A 20,081-nucleotide genomic window follows, 5' to 3' on the forward strand; every position below is an offset into this window, starting at 1 on the left:
GTTTGATGTTTTCTTGTGGTGTTATAACGTACATTGTTAATCAATTGGTGAAAACCTCCCTAAAAACCTGATGGTATAATAGCGTTGGTCTATTGATTATGAATAGGCCTAATTGTTCATTCTTCTAAATCATTTATTACAGAAGAGCTCTGCCCATTTCTACACAAATATATATTAGTTAACTTTTTTTTCACAGCTTATTTTCAACTAACCAAGGGTGTGGTGCTTTTATTCAAACCGTTTTTAATCAAATTCAATCACATTTTATTGGTCACATGCACACATTTAGAAAGTGTTTATTGCGGGTGTAGCGAAATGCTTGTGTTACAAGCTACAACAGTGCAGTAGCATATAATAATTCACAACAATACATCAACATCTAAAAGTAAAATAATGGAATTAAGAAATATATATAACGTCCTTAACAGGTTATTTAGCAAGTTCCAGAATATCCTAGCATTTTTGGAGCGTATGGCAATGTTAGTGGACACGGATTGTGGCCTATTTAATTGCCAGTAAGATGCTTGTTGACAAGCAACCGTGGTCCACTTCTCTTTAACCTCTATAGGCAGGTGTCATGTATCGATAGGACCTTAGGACACTTACAATTAAATAAACACTGAACTAACTCACTAAACTGGGACTTCTCTTCTTCTGTGAAGGATGAACTCTTGTTAACTCAGATATGAATTATATGTTGAGGTTGACAGTTAGGCTACTCTCCTCTTCCTCATCAGACAGTTTCTTTCCTCTTCCTCTTCAGTTACTCCTCTTACTTATTAAAGCATATGACCAGAATAAACATGCTGGAGGTTGCTTTTCTATGAATTGACGATTTTGAATGGCTATTGAAAGTTGAAAAAAGAAAGGAAGTCACACTCCCAAATACATATCATTCATTATAACTCATTGCTGAACTAATGTTTTGGCACCCTTCTGGGTGAAGTACAGATGTAAGACCTAAAACTGACCACCCTGTTGCAGGATTACAAAAACGTGTAGTGTATGTGAGATTTAAAAACACTTCTGAGTTTGTAATTTTCACTTTTAAATGTCAGGCTTGATTTTTCCTTACAAAAAAATCTATCACCCCTACCAACATTTCCATGAATTATAATCCACATAATAATTCACATTTCCTGTTGCTGCAGTATTATTTTCCAGCTGTAGTGTACTGGCTCAAATTAAGATCCTACATATTTATCAATGCTTTTACTAAGTTAATTAAAGGCAGTGCATCAGTGCAACCAATGGCTATAGTGAGAGGTGTTGTCTTGTTAAGTGATGGGATAATATATATACATATTAAAATCATTGAGTAAAATAATAGCACATTATGAAATATGATTATGAAAATATTGATGACAACATATTAGGTCATACACAAGCTCCATCATATACTTCTGCCAGATTTGGGCTACACATTTTTTAAGATGAGGTCAATAAGGTATTGTGCACTTCTTCTTGGTTAAACACAAATCAACAAGCTGATCATATTATCCATCAGAATAGGTGATTGGAATAAGTGTAATTTTATGCAATGGTCTGTTGAACTCCAACACCATGATTGACATTAAGCTTCTTTCCTTGGTGAGATCCATTAATAACAGTGCATATTCACAGTGCACCATCCATCCATCCCTAGTTTTCTCCACCTATATTTAAATCAAATGCAAATAACAAAATATAGCTGCAAGCAGCAATGCCGGGGTTCAAGCTGTGGGCCCAATGTGCCACCATCAGGACAAATTTGACACACCACCCTAAAATGAGCTAAATCTGTGCTCCTTATCACACTTTGCCAAATATCCAAACTCCAAATTAAACAGATCATGCAATATGCACATTTTGGACTATTTTGAATGATGTTGACTCCTTTAAAAGTCTTCTTCTCCAGAACCACTACACCAGCCAGCACCACATTTGGTATGTACAGTGCCTTTAGAAAGTATTCACACTCCTTTATTTTTTCCACATTTTGTTGTGTTACAAAGTGGGATTAAAATGGATTTAATTGTATTTTTGGTCAATGATCTATACAAAATACTTTGTAATGTAAAGTGGAAGAAAAATTCTAACTTTTTTTTTAATGAATGGAAAATAAAACACAAATATATTTTGATTAGATAAGTATTCAACCCCCTAAATCATTGCATGTGAGAATCATTTTTGCAGTGATTACAGCTGTGAGTCTTTCTGGGTAAGTCTCTAAGACTTTTGCAAACCTGGATAGTACAATATTTTCCCATGATTATTTTTAAAAAGTCGCCATAGATTGCCATAGATTTTCAAGACAATTCAAGTCAAAACTGTAACTCAGCCACAGGAACATTCAATGTTGTCTTGGTAAATAACTCCAGTGTGCATTTGGGCTTGTGTTTTAGGTTATTGTACTGCTGAAAAGTGGATTTGTCTCCCAGTTTCTGTTGGAAAGCAGACTCAACCAGGTTTTCCTCTAGGACTTTGCCTGTGCTTAGCTCTATTCCTTTTCTTTTTATGCTTAATAATAATAATAATATATGCCATTTATCAGACGCTTTTATCCAAAGCGACTTACAGTCATGTGTGCATACATTCTACGTATGGGTGGTCCCGGGGATCGAACCCACTACCCTGGCGTTACAAGCGCCATGCTCTACCAACTGAGCTACAGAAGGACCACTTAGTCCTTGCCAACGACAAGCATACCCATAACACGACACAGCGTCAACAATGCTTATAAATATGAAGAGTGGTACTCAGTGATGTGTTGTGTTGGATTTGCCCCAAACATAATGTTTTGTGTTCAGGACAAAAAGTTAATTACTTTGACACATTTTTTTTGCAGTATTTAGTGACTTATTGCAAACAGGATGCATGTTTTGGAATATTTGTATTATGTGCAGGCTTTCGTCTTTTCGCTCTGTAATTTAGGTTAGTATTGTGGAGTAACTACAGTGTTCTTTATCCATCCTCAGTTTTCTCCTATCACAGGCATTTAACTCTGTAACTGGTTTAAAATCACCATTGGCCCCCATGGTGAAATCCCTGAGTGGTTTCCTTTCTCTCCAAGTTAGGAAGGACTCTTGTATCGACTCTTGTAGTGAATAATTGTTGACTCAAGACATTTCAGTTTTTAATTGGACTAAAAACATAATTCCATCTGATATGTGGTATTGTGTGTGTCAGTGGCATAAAAATAACTATTTGAAAGTCAGGCTGTAACACAACAAAATATGGAAAAAGTCCAGGGGTGTGAATACTTTCTGAAGGCATCTACAAATCCATCATGGTGGACATTATGGGTCCTTGAGGTTTCACGTTCGTCATATAGAGGAGACCAAGGTGCAGCATGATGAGAATACATACTTCTTTTTAATAAACGAAGAACACTTAACAAATGTGCCGCTATATAAACTAAGTGCTGACACAGGCAACTACACATAGACAATAACCCACAGACAAACCAAGGAATATGGCTACCTAAATATGGTTCCCAATCAGAGACAACGATAAACAGCTGCCGCTAATTGAGAACCAATCTAGGCAACCATAGACATACATTTACCTAGACAAACCAAAACCCCATAGATGTACAAAAACCCATAGACAAGACGAGAACTAAACAAACCACCCTTGTCACACCCTGACCAAACCAAAATAATAAAGAAAACAAAGAATACTACGGTCAGGGTGTGACATAAGGCACATTTGTTGACTGTGAGGAGAGGGAAATGAGTACCACATTTCAGGACTATGTCACACAGATGGGGTGAGGTGCATGACCTTTCAAAGTTTGCATTTTAAATAAATTGTTATAGCTCCACCAAGTGGCCAATTTGCATGCCATTGTAGGATATGGTGAGGCCCTTGGCCTTTTACCATCATGCAAGGTTGCACTCGCCCTAGTTTTCTCCACCTATATTTAAATAGATTGCTTATAACAAATACGAATATGCGACACTCTCTCTCACACACAGAGAGGGTTGAGGGCTAAAGGAAAGGATTAATCTCCTTGTTTCAACATAGAGAGAAGCAATGGTTTCTAGGGGCACTTCCAGCTATATTTAAATATAATTCAAATGACAAACACGATTTGTCGACATTCTCTCTCAAAGAGGAGGGGAAGGGTTCATCTCTGTCCGTTAACATCATGAGAAACAGGGGTTTCTGGGAAGGGGGGCAACTCCATGCTTTAAGCCCCTAACTTAAACAAGCTTGCATGTTAGGTCCCATTCACCCCTCGCTCCCTCAGCCAAGCTAAAGTTTATCAACGAGCTTTCAATTACCAACAACAGTCTTTTGTCACAAATATCAATCCATGTCTGTATCTACACTTGTTATTCATGGTTATAATGGGTGAACTATTGTTAGTAGGGAAAAGATCAGTTCTTCATGCCAGTAAGAAATAAAGAGATCTCTTGATGTATTCTGACAATGAAGTGAAAATGTTCCACAACACCAGTAATGCAAATGTTTTTTAAGATTATGATTTGGGGATTCTTCATGATGGGATTTTCAAGGATTACAAATGAAATATGAGAGTTCTCACACACTTTCGGCATAGGCAAGTTGCATAATTTCCATTTATTTAGGCAAATTAGGGTAGACTATTCATCATTGTGGGTCGGATTAAGGTTTGCAGTTCCGAGAACAAGATGAGGGCCACCTTGGTTTAAAAGTTGCCCTTCATTTGCATACAATTGTCAGTGAGCCATGGTGTGCATTGTTGATCCAACATTGGAGGAGGACAGTGCTCTAGCTCAACCATTTTATCAGCAGAGAGATAAAATCAACCTTGGGTTTTGCAAGCCAACTAAAAAAGTGCTCTTGCCTCGACCAGGGTCCATGTCTTATGCCATCATGAAAATATATGTATATTTCAACCCTTCCATGAAAATTTAGTACATTTTCAGTCCTATTGCCATCCTTTAAAAAATCTTCGAACCTTCAATTTAAATTTAGACCATTTCAGCCTTTTTCCCCTCCTTTAAAAATATTTGGACCCATTTCAATTTGGAAAAACTTTTAGCTAGACTCTGAGAACTCAATTGTGGCAGGGCCTCTGACTTTCCCTCACATAGAAAATAAAATGTCTTCAGACCAGTAGGGAGCTGATTTTGTCCAGCTTGTGCCTTAAATGCTCTTCCCTTGTCTCTCAATAACTCAACTAATCTCCTCCCCAACCCCTGTCCCTTCACTCTTTCTTTAAGTAAGTTGTATGGCATTGCTTACCAAAAGAGCGGTGAGAAAAGAGAGGTAAAAAAGAAAGTGAGAAACTCATAGTGGTTTTTGCTAGGGTTGCCCCATTGTGGTGGGCCTGAATGGGAGGACAATCTCTGGTTCCTTGGGCTTCATCCTTGAGCGATTCGGAAGAAAAATAATCACCCCCATGAAATCAAAGTGTTCTCTGTAGAAGGGAAGGACTAAAGCTGCTTGCTGGGCACCCCAGGCCCCTCTCCCCCAGGCCCTCTCCCCTCTTCTGCCCAGGTCAGGGAGCCCTGCTACCATTCTCCTCTCCTGCTTCCACCAACAAGTACACTTTCACACACACACACACACACACACACACACACACACACACACACACACACACACACACACACACACACACACACACACACACACACACACACACACACACACACACACACACACACACACACACACACACACACACACACACACACACACACACACACACACTAATTAGCCAGAGTGTCCCATGGGTGCGAGTTAAAGCAAAGAGAGTGAGGAGTCTGCAGGTGTCCTTGTGTGGACTAGAGGATGGATAAATGGACAACGTTCATCGCCTCGCCAGCTACTGACCAAAAGGGGAAGAAAGACAAAGTGCCCACGCAGATGGAGAAGTGATAATAAGATAAAAGAGGAGGGCTTTTAAAAGAATACTTGGTCCCAACAGCCCCAATATTGGTTTTAAATCCGTGCTCTAAAAACAGAGTTTAGTGGAGAAAAAAAGACTCCCTTTTCAGCCAGATGAGTAAGATTTAGCAACAGCACTCACCATGAATAATAATAAATTGAACACAGAAACAAAGGATCCCGCCCAAAACATTTATTGTTATGTAAACTGTTTCTCAATGGGTGAGCTTTGCATGTCTCACTGGTTAGAGAATGTTCATCTTTTGTATTAATATCACACACTGAAATGTCACAATCCACTCTTTCAGAGTTCCCTCTTTACAGGAATGTTGAAACTGAAGCACATGGAGTGTTTGTTACATATGAGCACCAAAAGCATTGGGACAGTGACATACTATTTGTTGTTTTGGATTTGAAATGATACAAAGACAGTCAGCTTTAATTTGAGAGTGTTTTCTTCATTCATATCAGGTTAACTGTTTAGAAATTATAGCACATTATGTACATAGTCCCCCCATTTTAGGGGACCAAAAGTATTGGGGCAAATTCATTTCCATGTGTATGAAAGTAGTCAAATGTTTCATATTTGGTACCACAAACAATTGCTGTATTTTTTTGTTGTGTTTCAGATGAATACCAATGAATAGTAAATAATGTATAATGTCATTTTGGAGTCACTTTTATCATGAACAAGAATTGAATATGTTTCTAAACACTACTAGACCATGATTACGGATAGTCCTGAATGAATCGTGAATAATGATGAGTGAGAAAGCTACAGATGCAGATGCAGATAACAGGGGGGATATTTGATATCTTTCTCACTCACATGTACAGTACCAGTCAAAAGTTTGGATACACCTACTCAGTCAAGGGTCTTTCTTTATTTGTTTTACTATTTTCGACATTGTAGAATAATAGTAAAGACATCAAAACTATGAAATAACAGATACGGAGTTATATAATAACCAAAAAAGTGTCAAACAAATCCATATATATTTTATATTTTATATTCTTCAAAGTAGCCACTCTTTGCCTTGATGACAGCTTTGCACACTCTTGGCATTCTCTCAACAAGTTTTGATGTCTTCACTATTATTCCACAATGTAGAAAATAGTCCAAATAAAGAAAAACCCTTGAATGAGTAGGTGTGTACAAACTTTTGACTAGTACTGTATATCTACCAGATCTCACAGTCTCAATCGTTAAAATAATTTATGTTTAACCTTTATTTAACTAGGCAAGTCAGTTAGGAACAAAGTCTTATTTACAATGACGGCCTACCCCGGCCAAACCCTCCCCTAACCCGGACAGCGCTGGGCCAATTGTGCGCCGCCCTATGGGACTCCCGATCATGGCCGGTTGTGATCTGTAGTGATGCCTCTAGCACTGAGACAGCTCCTTAGACTGCTGCACCACTCGGGAGACAAAGTAAGAGTTTAGGTTTGGGATAGGCTTAAAACAAAAATATAAAAAACAACTTTCTATCGCTGGATTCAAACATGCAACCTTCGGAATCAGAGGCAGATTCTTGCATGGGAGGTTGACATTTTTTTGGTCTAATTTTCTCAATCATATATGTAGCTTCTAGCTCTCACAGTCTCACATCAGAATTAGAAGTTCATTCATGTTTCTCAAACGTCAAATTTCAAAGTTGTTCCAAACGTCAAATTTCAAAGTATATAAGAATAAATTAAGGCATTAACTCTAAAATGTTAAGGTTAACTTATTCTTATACAAAGTGTATAAGAATAAGTTAAGGCATTAACTCTAAAATGTTAAGGTTACTGTTAAGTTTAGGCATTAACTCTGAATGTTTAAGGTAAGAGTTAAGGTTTGCGATAGTCTTAAAACAAAAACTATGAAAAACAACCTTCTATTACTGGATTCAAACTTGCAACCTTTGGAATCAGAGGCAGATACAATGCCATAACTAAATCGAAACCTACTTGAAGATAACACTGTTGCCCCTTGTGGCTGGTTTCCACGTCATCTCCCAATTGTCCTCAGACATGGATGGATGTCAAATACTGACTTGTATCACGGGTGATCCGGCTGAAATATATACACTCCCCTCCTCATTTATTTGAACAGTGAAGCAATTATTTATTTATTTTACATTTGGCTCTTTCCTCAAGCATTTTGAATTTGAGATCAAATGTTTCATATGAGGGTATTTTCATACATATCTGTTTAACCGCTGAAAATGAAAACCCTATGTATCTAGTGCCCTCATTTGAAGAATTATTTGTATTTGGAAAAATTCACTAATAGTGTATTAAAGCAGTCAAAAGTTAAGTATTTGGTCCCATATTCCTAGCACGCAATGACTACAACAAACGATTGACTCTACAAACTTGTTGGATCCATTTTGAAGTTTGTTTTAATTGTGTTTTGGATAATGTTTTGCCCAATAGGAACTGAATGGTGAATAACGTATTGTGTCATTTTGGCGTCAGTTTGATTGTAAATAAGAATAGAAGATGTTTCTGAACACTTATGGATAATCATGAACAAATTATGAATATGGGACCAAATACTAAGCTTTTGACTACTTTAATAGACTTCAAGTGAATTTGTCCAAATACTTCTGACTGGGGCGAGTAGATAGATATTGTTTTTTCATTCTCAACAGTGAAACAGATACAATGGGCATCGTAAGTCTTTTTTCACATTGTTGCGTTACAAAGTGGGATTGATATAGATTGAATTTGGATTTTTTTTTCTACACACTCTGTGTGAAATAATAGAGGTTGACATTTTTTTTTTAAGGACTACTACTTCCTCTGTCACCCATACATACAACATCTATCCGTAAGGTCCCTCAGTCAAATATTGAACTTGAAGCACAGTTTCAACTACAAAGACCAGGGAAAAGCCTCATAAAGAGGGTCAGTGATTGGTAGATGGGTAAAAATAATAAATCAGACATTGAATATCTCTTTAAGAATGGTCAAGATAATAGTTATGCTGTGGATGATATATTAAACCACACAGACACATGAGATACCTTTGTCCTTATGAACTGAGCTGCAGGACAGGAAGGAAACTCAGGGATGTCACCATGAGGGCAATGCTGATTTTAAAACAGCTACAGAGTTCAATGACTGTGATGGGAGAAAACTGTGGACAGATCAACAACATTGTAGTGACTCCACAATAATGACCTCAAAGACAGAGTAAAAAAAATAATACAAATATACAGAATAAAAATATTCAATACTGCAAAATACTGCAAAAAATACACGTTTTGGCCTAAATGCAAAGCCTTATGTTTGGGAAAATCCAACACATCACTGAGGAACTGCCTCCTTATTTTCAAGCATGGTGGTGGCTGCATCATGAAATGGTTATGCTTGACAACTGTCTGGATAAGAGCGTCTGCTAAATGACTTAAATGTAAATGTAAATGTAACTGCAAAGACTGGGGAGTTTTTCAGGATACAAATAAATGGGATAGAGCTAAGCTCAGGCATAATTCTAGAGGAAACCTTTATCAGTCTGCTTTACACCAGACACTGGGAGAGGAATTCATATTTCAGCAGGACAATAACCTACAACACAAAGTGAAATCTACACTATAGTTGCTTACCATGAAGACAATGAATATTCCTGAGCGGCTGTTCAGCCATGATGCCCAACTCCTTGACAGAGATTGAATATTTTTATTTTAATAATGGACAATCCAGGTGTACAAAGCTGTTAGAGACTTATCCATGAAGACTCATACCTCTAATGACTGCCAAACGTGTTTCTAACATGTATTTACTCAGTGGGGTGAATACTTATCTAATTTTTTATTAATCTTTAAAATGTAAAAAGGTACTTGCTCATCTGAGCTATCCTTGTTGCAGGTGCATTTCCACAACTGAATAACATCCCTTGATAAAGATCAACTGCCATGTCTAAAAACATGTTTTTCGAAATGTTTGGAAATGTAATATGTAATACAGAAATTTCTCATTTACATAATTATTCACACCCCTAAGTCAATACATGTTAGAATCACCTTTGGCAGTGATTACAGCTGTGAGTCTTTCTAGGTAAGTCTTTAAGTGCTTTGCACACACGGATTGTACAATATTTGCTCATTTACACAAAAACTCTTCAAGCTCTGTCAAGTTGTTTGTTGATGATTGCTAGACAGCCATTTTGAAGTCTTGCCATAGATTTTCAAGCTGATTCAAGTCAAAACTGTAACTAGGCCACTCAAGAGCATTCAACGTCGTCTTGGTAAGCAATTCCAATGTATATTTGGCCTTGTCCTGCTGAAAGATGAATTTGTCTGCCCGTGTCTGTTGGAAAGCAGACTGAACCAGGTTTTCCTCTAGGATTTTGCCTGTGCTTAGCTTTATTCCATTTATTTTTATCCTAAAAAAAAGTCCTATTACTTGCCGATGACAAGCATGCCCATAACATGATGCAGCCACCACTATGCTTGAAAATATGAAGGGTGGTACTTAGTGATGTGTTGAGTTGGATTTGCCCCAAACATAACGCTTTCTATTCAGGATGAAAAATGTATTTCTTTGCCAAGTTTTGCAGTTTTACTTTAGTGCCTTAATGCAAACAGGATGCATGTTTTGGGATATATATTCCTTCTTTTCACTCTGTCATTTAGGTTAGCATTTTGGAGTAACTACAATGTTATTGATCCATCCTCAATTTTCTCCTATCAGAGCCTTTTAACTCTGTAACTGTTTTAAAGTGACTATTGGCCTCATGGTGAAATCCCTGAGCAGTTTCCTTCTTCTCTGAAAACTGAGTTAGGAAGGACGCCTGTTGATACACTATCCAAATCCTAATTCATAACTTCACTATGCTCATAGGGATATTTAGTGTCTGTTTTTTTATTTTTACACTACCAATCGGTGCCCTTTGCGAGGTGTTGAAAAATCTCCTTGGTCTTTGCGGTTGAATCTGTGCTTGAAATGTACTACTCGATTGAGGGACATTCACAGATAATTGTATGTGTGGGGTACAACGATGGGGTAGTTATAAAAAAATTATGTTAACCACTATTATTGAACACAGAATGAGTCCATGCAACTTATTTTGCGATTTGTTAAGCACATCTTTACTTCTAAACTTATTTAGGCTTGCCATAACAAAGGGGCTGAATACTTATTGATTGCCTCATGACATTTCAGCTTTAAATGTTTTATATAAAAAAAAATCTACAAACAAAATCCCACTTTGACATTATGGGGTATTGTGTGTAGACTAGTGAAAGAAAATCTCAATATAATCCATTTTTAATTCAGACTGTAACACAACAAAATGTGAAAAAAGTCAAGGGGTGTAAATACTTTCAGAAGGCACTGTATATATTTTCACACTATGACGTTGGAATAATATTGGGAAATCATGAAAATGATGACAATACCCTTTTAGTGTGAGACGTGTTTGAAAAGATTGGTAAATTTGTTAATTGACTACTAAGAGCGAGAGTTCCAAACCTCTCTGTCAATAACAGCTAGTTTTCAGTTTTCCCCTTCCACTCAGACCACTGCCAGAAAGTCCTAGCAACTACATTGTTTCTTAACATTCTCTGAATGTTCTGAGAACATGACATTATATAGAACCATGAAGAAACTTGCAGAAAATGTTACGCTGAAGTACTGAAATTCCCACAGAAGAACGTTGTTTTTTAAAGTTCTCTGAACATCCTGAGAATATTATTTTAAATAGAACAACGAGGAAACCTATAGAAAACGTTATGCTGAAGTACTGGCATTCTCACAGAAGAACATTGTTTCTTAATTTATAACATAATTCTCAGAATGTTATGTGCTAGCTGGGTATCCTGCACCATTCCCAGGACAACCACACTTTCACCAAGCTCTAAGAAACGTGTTTCTCAAAACGTTATGTGATAGCTGGGTTGTATTATTGTGGAGTGACACTTAAATAAATACAGTCATGTACAGCATTTCGCCACACCCGCAATAACATCTGCTCAACATGTGTATGTGACCAATACATTTGATTTGATGTCTAAATGTTGTTTGTACGTCATTTTGACAACCTAATGCAAAGCAAATTGCCCCTGCTGATTTGCCCAGCAGGCAAATCTGGTTGCAATGACAAGCTGGCATATTTTGTAACATCACGGTCAGGTTGTAAGGCGATTGTAAAAGGACGTTATTTAGACATCTTTTTAGTGACCAGGAAAATACATCTTAAATTTGTTGTATAATCTGACGTCACATCAACCAGAAAAAACAATTTGATGATGACTCTTTACTTTACTCTAGTCCCAGAGGTTCTTCTCTTGCGTATGTCCTGGATCAGCCGGCGATAGGCCACCCGGCCTGCCAGGTCTCGGTCCAGCCCGGCCAAGACATGGTAGTACTCCTTCGGGTCCAAGGGTACGTCACACAGCCGCAGAGCCGCTCGGAACTCGCCTGGGGAGAGGTAGCCACTGTCGGAGCTGTCCAGCCTGTGGAAGGCCCGACGCAGAATCTTGCCCTGCCGCTGAAGCTGGGTGGAGGGTGTCATGGGGAGGTGGGGAGGTTTTTAACTCAAAGCAACATTAATAAAACTATAGTGTAATTCTTATTAATCGTTCTGCTTATGTGACTCAATAAAAACAATTGTTCAGAAGAAAAAAACAATACTAATATTGTTCTCATACAAGAAGTCTCGCATAACTCTAACTTTTTCCAAAGGAGTGTTATAATTCTCTTTTAGCAGCAATTATTCGATAAAGCTCATTATGAAATTGAATCAGTGTAAGGTTTTCATCATGCAGAATGGGGTTTAACTAGATCTTGCAGTCTATGATGATATGGAAGTGGATTGAAATATCCTAAATCTATGGTGGAACGCACTGATTAAAAGTTAGTCGGTGTACCTTCTTCCTTAGTCTTGAGCTCAGTGGTACTTGATCACACAAGGAAGAGCCTTTCTCTGCAGACAGATCCTCTGTTTCGTTATGGAACTGCAGTATGCCGGCCATGTTGGATCCATGCCTCCACGGCTGTTTCCGTCTCCCAAAGGGCCTCAGGAACTCAACGAAGGAAACCCTGAGGATGGAGTGTTGCTGCTCATTCACGATATAAGGATCGAAACCATTGGCCATAGCCACTTGAGGAATGTAGCTGAGGCACAATCAGATGAAACATCAGTCTGATGGTTCCAGATCCATGCTCTGATTCTATAAGCAATTTTATGTTTGTGCAAAAATGTTAGGTTTGTGTAAAAAACTTAAACAGGGATAGGCCATCCTGTATGTCGACTAGTCAGAATTTCTGGCAATTCACCCACCTTCCATCCCTGTTGATGTCAAACTTTCGAGCCAGCATCTCCCACTCGTAATCATCGAGGTGCACACACAGACCTTTCAGCACTTCCTGGAACTCCTCCTGGCTCACAAACCCCGTCCTATAAGGATCCAACTCCTCAAACTCCGCCCGCAACTCATCCAATGACAGCTCCACCTAGGCCAGTGTAGAATGAGGGAAATAATGGCGACAATGAGAAAAAGTTGACCTGGGCCAAAGATGGGGTTAGGTACATTAACCTGAAAAAACCCTGGACAGACTGCAGATGTGAACAGTGGCTAGCACAGTCTACATAAACACTTTGGGATGACAAGGGCATTAGCAAAGCTAAAGATGTAGGAATATTACATCTCCACATTTTTCAGCGGCTAGTAGCTGCTGTGAAAGGATCTTAAGCACACTAGACACGTCTCAGGATGAACTAAAGGCTTAGAGATTGGGCGTAAGTGACGTGTTCCACTTAGAGACAACACAACAGTTCTGGATAAACTCAATCACTTTCTGGGCCATAAAAGGACCTTACACTAGAACCGCCATAGGCCATGAGGTTTGATTTTGTAATTAAGATAAATCTGCCTTTTCCTAATTGCCCAGTTATTAGAATTTTAAAATCACAAACAGCAAAGTATTGAGAGCCGTTTTTCCTGTTTTTCCCCCCTAATTTAAGGGGCCAAGACAAATGCGCTGCTGGGCGTTGGTACCCAAGCGGGCTGTACGTGAGTCCTGCTGCTCTGATTGGATAAAGCAAAGCTGTCACCATTCACTCGCTTCATATTTCACGCAAGCTGTCTCAGTTCACTCACTTCATAATCTACCCGATCACTTCTCACAGCATGTTTCGGGTCTGATCATTTAGATTGCTGCTTCAGCCTGTTAGCCTGATTCTATAATAAATCAATAGGCGAGGATGTTTGCTAGCAAGCTATCAATGTGCATAAAATCTTAGAAGCGAAGTGAGATTAGGGAAAGTTCTGTGATAGCCTAATCAATTATGTTTGTTTTGTTCCTTTATGTTTTCCAGACACCTTGATCACTGAACCCGAGACCATGGTGGATGGGGAAACGTCACTGGATTTGGTAGCTGGCACCGATCGATCCAAGGATTCTCCCCCAAACAAATGTCCTCGGCTCCTAACCCGTTATCAAACTCACAGGAACCAGTGCTACTCAGTCCGGGATGCAAGCATCTCTACTCAGATAAGCAAATACTTTGATGTCATCCAAGACATTGACACAGATGCTGCACTTATCTTCTGGGCTAAATTCAAAGGAAGATTCCCAAATCTATACACATGGGCAATGAAGGTCTTATCAATCCTTGTCAACCTCAGCACTGGTGGAGAGGGTTTTTAGTAGAGGGTGGCTCATCATGAGACCCCACTGCGCTCGTTTAGGTCATAGAAGGGTCACTGCACCTGTATTTCTGAAATGCAATCATACCCCATTGTAGTTGATCTCTGATAAGAGCTACACCAATCCATTCACTTTCTTCAAGCAATTCAAACTGGTATGAAATGGCTTAATTGAAGCTGGTAATGTGATTTGAAATGCCAAGATTATACATTTGAAGTCGGACGTTTACATACAGTACATACATTTAAACTCAGTTTTTCCCAATTCCTGACATTTAATCCTAGTAAAAATGTCCTGTCTTAGGTCAGTTGGGATCACTACTTTATTTTAATAATGTTAAATGTCAGAATAATAGTAGAGAGAATGAATTATCTCAGCTTTTATTTCTTTCATCATATTCCCAGTGGGTCACACTCAATTAGTATTTGGTAGCATTGCCTTTAAATTGTTTAACTTGGGTCAAACGTTTTGAGTAACCTTCCACAATCTTCCCACAATAAGTTGAGTGAATTTTGGCCTACAAATTTTCTATGAGATTGAGATCAGGGCTTTGTGATGGCCACTCCAATACCTTGACTTTGTTGTCCTTAAGCCATTTTGCCACAAAGTATTCTTGGGGTCATTGTCCATTTGGAAGACCCATTTGCGACCAAGCTTTAACTTCCTGACTGATGTCTTGAGATGTTGCTTCAATATATCCACATCATTTTCCTTTCTCATGATGTGACGTGCACCAGTCCCTCCTGCAGCAAAACACCCCCACAACATGATGCTGCCACCCCCGTGCTTCACGGTTGGGATGGGTTCTTCGGCTTGCAAGCCTCCCTCTTTTTCTTCCAAACATAACGATGGTCATTATGGCCAAACAGTTCTATATTTGTTTCATCAGACCAGAGAACATTTTTTTGAGAGGACAATCTTTGTCCGCATGTGCATTTGCAAACCGTAGTCCGTTTTTTTATTGCGGTTTTGGAGCAGTGGCTTCTTCCTGGCTGAGCGGCCTTTCAGGTTATGTCGATATAGGACTCGTTTTACTGTGGATATAGATACTTTTGTACCTGTTTCCTCCAGCATCTTCACAAGGTCCTCTGTTGTTGTTCAATAATTGATTTGCACTTTTCATACCAAAATATATTCATCTCTAGGAGGTAGAACGTGTCTCCTTCCTGAGTGGTATGACGGCTGCGTGGTCCCATGGTGTTTATACTTGCATACTATTGTTTATACAGATGAACGTGGTACCTTCAGGCGTTTGGAAATTGCTCCCAAGGATCAACCAGATTTGTGGAGGTTTACAATGTTTTTCCTGAGGTCTTGGCTGATTTCTTTTGATTTTACCATGAGTTTGAAGGGAGCCCTTGAAATACATGCACAGGTACACCTCCAGTTCACTCAAATTATGTCAATCAGCCTATCAGAAGCTTCTAAAATCATGACATAATTTTCTGGAATTTTCCAAGCTGTTTAAAGGCACAGTCAACTTAGTGTATGTAAGTAAGTAAGCTTCTGACCCACTGGAATTGTGATACAGTGAAATATGACTTAAATGTTAGAAATATTACTTGTGTCATGCACAAAGTAGATGTCCTAACCGACTTGCCAAAATTATAGTTTGTTAACAAGACATTTGTGGAGTGGTTGAAAAAACAAGTTTTAATGACTGCGACCTATGTGTATGTAAACGTCCGACTTCAACCTTATGTGCACAGTATACTCTAGCCTGTGAAATGAAAATATTGGCTTTATGATTTATTTTTGGACCTCACTTTGTGCACAGGGGCATTGTCATGCTGAAACAGGAAAGGGCCTTCCCCAAACTGTTGCCACAAAGTTGGAAGCACAGAATCGTCTAGAATGTCATTGTCTACTTGTAGCGTTAAGATTTCCCTTCACTGGAAGTAAGAGGCCTAGCCCAACCAATGAAAAACAGCCCCAGACCATTATTCGTACTCCACCAGACGTTATAATTTGCATCTATGCATTGGGGCAAATAGCTTTCTCCTGGCATACGCCAAACCCTAATTCGTCCGATGGTGAAGCCAGATGCCAGAGGGTGAAGCATGATTCATCACTCCAAAGAACGTGCTTCCACCACTCCAGAGTTCAATGGCGGCGAGCTTTACACCACTCCAGCCGACGCTTGGCATTGCGAATTGTGATCTTAGGCATGTGTGTAGCTGCTCAGCCATGGAAAACCATATCACGAAGCTCTTGACGAGTAGTTATTGTGCCGACATTGCTTCCAGAGGCAGTTTGGAATTCGGTAGTGAGTGTTGCAACCGAGGACAGACAATTTTTACGTGCTGCGTGCTTCAGCACTTGGTGGTCCCCGCTCTGTGAGCTTGTGTGGCCTACAATTTCGCGGCTGAACCGTTGCTCCTAGACGTTTACACTTCACAATAACAGCACTTACAGTTGACTGGGGCAGCTCAAGCAGGGCAGAAATGTAACGACCTGCCTCGTTGCAAAGGTGGCATTCAGTAAGGCCATTCTACTGACAATGTTTGTCTATGGAGATTGCATGGCTGTGTGCTCAATTTTATACACCTGTCAGCAATGGATGTGGCTGAAATAGCCCGAAACAACTCATTTAAAGTTGTGTCCACATACTTTTGTATATATATTGTATGTCATAGTAGTTCCTTATAAATACCTTTGCTGTCTTTTAATCAGGATAGTTTGCTGAAGTGACAATTCAAATAAACTTTTGTTTTCGATATGATCACCATAAACTGCAAAGCTGTCATCTATTGATATCAGTACTACACTGTACTGTATATACCACATGCAATGGTGGAAAGGCTCAATTAGTCTCAAAGGAAAGGCTCAATTAGTCTGTCCCCCAATTTAAACGCACACCAGCTGATGGGGAAATTCTATGTATGTAGTGGCTAATCCCTGAGCCACCTCCTGCACATGTTGAGAGCAGTTAATGACGCAAGTCAGTCATTTGAAACGCAATTTTTTAGATAAATGGATTGGCTTCTGTCACTTAGTAAATGATCCAGTATAGTGGATTTAGTTTCTAAAGAATGGGGTGGAAGAGAGAAAGAATTTGGCATCACCCATTTTTTTTTTGTTGAGTGAAAGTATTAAAAGGTGCATGAGGGAAGCCCTACAATATTATGCTTTTCTAAGTAGTGATAAAGCCTGTGAGCAGGCAATGTTGGAAAGTAATCTTTAGACATGCTGTTTCCTTTCTTAAATGTAGTTTTGTAATTGACTAAAACAAGCAGACAACAATATATTTTTTCCCTGGGCCAATGGGGTAACATAGGTAACCACAGGTTGTTTTCTCCACAGACTGGGACAGGGGGCCATGTTCTATCTAGTACCAACTGAGACAATACGGAAAGATTTTGGAAGCATCTATATACAGTAGGTCTTATAAATGGCTTATAGTGTAACGAGCCGTTGGTCTAGTGGTAAATCTCCTGGCTCAAGACACATATGTCGGCTGTACCACTCTCTCCACCAGAGATCGAGGTTCAAACCCAGCTCCAACCCTTCAATCTGTTTGTCCAATCTGTATCCCCCTCTGTCATTTCAAATCTGGAAAATATATAAGTGGAATTCCACTATCCTTTAAAAAAGGGGTTATAAAGGCTTCGTTAATCCTTAAAAGTTGTGCTTTGTTTAAAGTGGGATGATTATTATTATCATGATCACAGGGAAGGTAGAAGGGAAGGGGCAGTTGGGAGGTTCTCTGAGAGTTGCACCAAAGCTGAGTGGCCTCCCCAAATCCAAACTCACATGAGTGGGGATATGGTGGTAGGGAGACAGCAGTGGAGGTCCTCTGGTTCTCCCATGTGAAGGACAATGCTCTCTCTGCTGGGTGAGTGTGAGCAGCAAGTCCCCCCAGTGAACTTCCATGGCCCCCTGTTCTCATACCCTCCCAACAGCCAACAGTCCCCCCTAACACACACACACACACACACACACACTATGCTGTAACAAGCTCGCAATTGAGGTCCCATTAGACAGACGTGGGTAGCACAGTGTTGTATGTGTGTGTGTGTTGAAGGCGATAGGGGCTTACCCTGGTTCGCTTTGTAAGTCCCCTCTACCCCCGCTCTTATCTTCCCACCCCTGCCCCCTTACCCCTACCTTGGCACGCACTCCATCTGCAAGTATGTCAGACACACAGTGGAGCTTTCTGGAGCACTGCCGGAGATTCTCATCCCCTTTCTTCGGGGGGCTGCGCTTGGCGTTGGGAAAGCACGAGGACTTGGGAGAGTAGCCAAAGTGGCGCGCAAGCTGCAAGAAATCCAGCGTCCTGTCCTGGTTGGTAATCAAAGTGACCCAAAGATGTCGGATCTCCCCCCGGCTCACTTCGGGGTGGATGTCAAATCTGCAGGATGAAAAGATGAAAAGAGAGAGACAGAGCGAGAGGGAGAGAAGGAACAAGAGAGTGAGAAAAGGGGGAGAGAGGGATGGAGAAAGAAGAGGGGGACAATTCCCACTACATATAGATGAATAACTACTATCTCACAGGGTTTAAGGGCCCCCTTTTTGCTTGCCCAATCCCCCTCACCCACCCACCCATCCCCCAATCCCCACTTCACCAATAACAATGCCAAAACTTGGCAGCCAACCCAGCACATAAGCAACAGTTTCCCATCAGAGAGCAAGCAGCTATCTTAGGCCTTGTTGGCATCGACCGGAGGCCAAAGAATGGGAAGCACTGTAAGAGAGCAGACATGAATGGGTCTGTAAGAAATGTAAAAAAATATATAAAAAAATAAACGTCTACACAGTTATACTACCTGACTCTCAGCTCCCTGAGAATATGTTATTGATGAGTAAAGAAGAGAAACAGATTTGACCCTGATAATTGAACTATTTTCGTTATTCGATTTTATATAACCCATGTAGATGGATATATGTCAGATATAAAATGTTTTCAAATGACAAATCCTAAAATATATATATAACATCCCAAAAAAACTGGATTGAGTGGAAAATATTACAGATAGCGGAAGTATCTCAGAAGGGAACGTTTTAACTGGCTAGATGTGGTATATTAGCTGTGGACCTGGTGGATTCTGACTACTAAGTTATTGTACTAAGACTCTGGAAGGGTAGGGTGAGTGTCCCCCCTGCCAAGGGATGAAGGGTTTACCTTTTCGCAGTTGGCACGACCCTCAATGTGCTCACCCGCACTGAGAACCCCAATGCCCGAGATTATGCAAATCCATGGAGATGTTCTATTCAACACTACCTCTATTTAGGGCAGCCACTGGGATATTCCAGCCAAAAAATGAATAGACAGATAAAGGAGGGAAACGATATAAAGGAGAAAACAAGTGGGAAAGGGTCAAAAGAAGACTCAGATAAATGAACAATACATTTTTTTTCAAAATGTTCCCCAAACTTTGAAAAGGTATCCCCAGTCTCTCAGTCTTTGTCACTCTTCTTTGGTAGTGGGATTCTGAGAGACATGGAGCCCAATGCAGAACAGAGCATGACATGGGAACACCAAAACAAGCGTGCAATACGCCATAGAAAATGGTCTGCCTGTGCTCTCAAGAAAAACAAAATCAACAGTAAACGCTTTGTTATTCATGGGAAAAAAAGAG

General features: G+C 39.7%; 1 protein-coding gene across 1 annotated transcript in view; it reads right to left on the reverse strand.

Annotated features, from left to right (window-relative positions):
- Positions 1–10,556: 10,556 nt before the first annotated feature.
- si:ch211-197n1.2 (EF-hand calcium-binding domain-containing protein 6) overlaps positions 10,557–20,081 on the reverse strand; it is a 63,851-nt gene continuing 54,326 nt past the window's right edge. Inside the window, exons 15-18 of the mRNA XM_052464375.1 lie at positions 18,610–18,853; positions 13,133–13,305; positions 12,720–12,891; positions 10,557–12,346 (exon numbers count right to left, since the gene is read on the reverse strand). Coding sequence (XP_052320335.1) covers positions 12,107–12,346; positions 12,720–12,891; positions 13,133–13,305; positions 18,610–18,853 — 829 coding nt within the window. The 3' untranslated portion in view covers positions 10,557–12,106. The remainder of the gene's footprint in view (positions 12,347–12,719; positions 12,892–13,132; positions 13,306–18,609; positions 18,854–20,081) is intronic.

The sequence above is a fragment of the Oncorhynchus keta genome, chromosome 16 (assembly GCF_023373465.1).
Source record: "Oncorhynchus keta strain PuntledgeMale-10-30-2019 chromosome 16, Oket_V2, whole genome shotgun sequence".
In the NCBI taxonomy this organism is placed as follows: Eukaryota; Metazoa; Chordata; class Actinopteri; order Salmoniformes; family Salmonidae; genus Oncorhynchus; species Oncorhynchus keta.